Source organism: Cinclus cinclus, chromosome 3, assembly GCF_963662255.1.
Source record: "Cinclus cinclus chromosome 3, bCinCin1.1, whole genome shotgun sequence".
In the NCBI taxonomy this organism is placed as follows: Eukaryota; Metazoa; Chordata; class Aves; order Passeriformes; family Cinclidae; genus Cinclus; species Cinclus cinclus.
In genome coordinates this window covers 116,539,742-116,542,536 of record NC_085048.1, presented here as the reverse complement: position 1 = coordinate 116,542,536, position 2,795 = coordinate 116,539,742, and the positions used below count along the sequence as shown (strand labels likewise).

Sequence of the window (2,795 nt, the reverse complement as noted above, 5' to 3'; positions counted from 1 at the left end):
GCTGTGGGCTGGGGGCTCGGACAGGCGCGGCCGGGGGGGAGACGAAGCCCGGCGGGGCTGCCCCTGCTCGGGCCCCGGGGCGAGGCCGTGCTGAGCCGGGGCCTGGGGTAGTCCCAGCCCCCCGCGGAGGCTCGGCCAGGCCGTGGGGTGCCAGGCGGGTGAGCCCCCGGCCGTGTGGCACGGTCCAGATGTGCCACGTCCACGGGCTCCCCATGCCCACCGGCCTCTGATCCCTCCCCCTGAGAGGCACCTGTGTCTGACAGGTTCAGGCTTCGCTGCCTCCCACAACGTGCCGGGATGCTGCTGGGCCCGGGGATGCACGACTGCGCAGGACGCCTGCTCCCTCAGCCAAAAAGCAGGAGTTCAGGTAGCTTGTGCCCAGGGCCCTGTGCCATCGATTTCAGCGCCAGGAGCATCCGTGTGCAGGGGCGACCATTAACCGTGCGGCCTCCATCCTGCTCCCAAGCATTCGCTCCATGGTCAAGAGCCACCTGCATGCTGTCCCCCGGATGAGCAGGATGGTGTCCCAGGGCCCCTGCACAGCCCAGGCGTGGTAGAGGCGGGCTCTGCGTGGGCAGCCCTCGTGCAGCACTGTGCCACACAGTCATCAGCCCAGCTTCATCCTCCATTTCATCCGAGGGGCTGGCTCCCCTCCAGAGCAGCTGCCAAGTTCTGCCTGGTGAGGCCCCGGCTCTGTCCTCCCTCCTTGCCTCTGAAGGCAGCTGCCTGCAGCTGTGCTTGGTCAGGGGGAGGGAGTCTGACAGCCCTGGTGCTGTACAAGGCAGGCAGGGTGCTTTTGGGCACAGCGCTTTGCTCTTCCCCAGCCAGGAAAGCTGAACGTCCCACAGAAATCAGGGCCTGTAGCAGAGCTACTTGTGTCCTGGAGCTGTGGGTTCATGCTGCTTTTTCTTGCTTTCAGTTTATGGTGTTGGGGCAGGGTAGGCATTGGCAAATAGCTCTAGGCAAAGCCCTTGGGGAGTGTGAACCTGAAGGAAACTGAATATTGGGTCAGCTTTTTCCCCTCCCACCCCACAAGACAGCCAGGATAAAAAAAAAAAAAAATCCAGGCTTCATCTTGTGCTGTGCATGAAAATAGACTAAAAAGAGCAGTCCTGGACGATAGCATTTAAGGGCCTGTTTGGGTTAAACATGTAAGTCTAGTCTTACTGTGCCTTGTTGGGGGAAACTATAAGCAGTACCACTGGCTGGGAAATCCCATGGAAAATAAGGCATGTACCCTCTTCAGGGTTGCAGAGGCTAGTAAGTGTGATGAGCTACCAGAAGAGGAAGTGGGACCGCAATTGCTCGAAGTGTCCCAGATGTCCAGCCTGCCCCACCATGTGCTTCCTAGGAGCTGAGTTTCAGCCAAAACGTGGCACCAGGATGGCCTGGTTGGTCTCGGGAGCTCTTCAGGTAGAAGAAGCTCTACAGGTTTGGAACAAGCCAGGCACATAGAATGGGAAAAATCTATGAATGGCTCCCTCCCTTTCAGCCATCCACAGCTGTTGAGGAGAGGGTGGCAGAAGGGGGCCTGAGGGTGGGGATAGGGAATCTCAGCAACTCCCTGATGATCCTGCCTGTTCCTCTGTGCAGGATGGTTCCCCCACCACCTGTCAGCAAGCCCCATGTGTGCCTCTCCACTGTGCTCATCATGACCAGCCTCGTCCTCATGGATGCCTACCTGGTGGAGCAGAGCCAGGGCTCCAGGAAGCTGGGCATCTGTGTCATGGTGGCAGTGGGTGACATATGCTTCCTGCTGGTTCTCCGCTATGTGGCTATCTGGGTTGGGGCAGAGGTAAAGACAGCTAAGCGAGGATATGCCATGATCCTCTGGTTCCTGTATGTCTTCGTTCTGGAGATCAAAGTCTACTTTGTATACCAGAATTATAAAGCTGACCGGAAAAGCTTGGATCTCATAGCCCGCAAAGCATTGACCTTGCTGCTCTCCATCTGCATCCCAGCTCTCTACGTGTTGTTGGTGGCCACAGAGCACATGGAGTATGTCAGAACATTCAAGAAGAAGGAAGATCTCCGCAACCGCCTTTTCTGGGTCATTGTGGACATGCTGGATGTGCTGGACATCCAGGCCAACCTGTGGGAGCCTCAGAAGAAAGGGCTGCCGCTCTGGGCTGAGGGCATCATGTTCTTCTACTGCTACATCTTGCTCCTGGTCCTGCCGTGCGTGTCCCTGTGCGAGATCAGCATGCAGGGGATAGGCATCGTGCCGCACCGGATGATGCTGTACCCCATGCTGAGCATGCTCACCGTCAACATCACCACCATCTTCATCCGAGGCAGCAACATGGTCTTCTTCAGAGATGCCCGGGTCTCCAGCATCTTCATGGGCAAAAACATGCTGGCCATCGGGATGAAGGTCTGTATGTTTGTACAGTACCAGCGGCACCGGCACCACACCCCGCCAGGGCCGGACCCGCAGCACAGCACCCCGGCGCAGCCGCCCGCAGGGCTGCGCAAAGCCCGGGACCAACCCCCCTGCCCCGAGGAGCTGGCCCAGGACAACACGTGACGAGCCAGCAGGAGCTCCAGACTGGGCATCCCCATGCCTGGCCGTACCCACAAAGCCGGGGCAGGCTGCGGAGCGCCCCACCTGGACAGAGGGCAATGACCTTGCTCCCTCCTTCCCTGGGTGAAACTGCTCGGGGCCCCGAGGGGCGCATGGTGAGGGCCCCCACTGCAGCCTCTCTAAGGCTGCAGAGCAGTTTGGAACCTCAGCACCCCAACCTGGAAAAACAGTGAGCGGGGGAGGAGGCCAGGGCCGCCTGTTGTGTCTGGGA

General features: G+C 59.5%; 1 protein-coding gene across 1 annotated transcript; it reads left to right on the top strand.

Annotated features, from left to right (window-relative positions):
* Window positions 1-297: 297 nt before the first annotated feature.
* LOC134042318 (transmembrane protein 121-like) lies at window positions 298-2,527 on the top strand. Its single transcript, XM_062489513.1, is given in 3 exon segments — window positions 298-336; window positions 339-367; window positions 1,594-2,527. Coding segments are annotated over 3 exon segments (1,002 nt in total).
* Window positions 2,528-2,795: the final 268 nt, after the last annotated feature.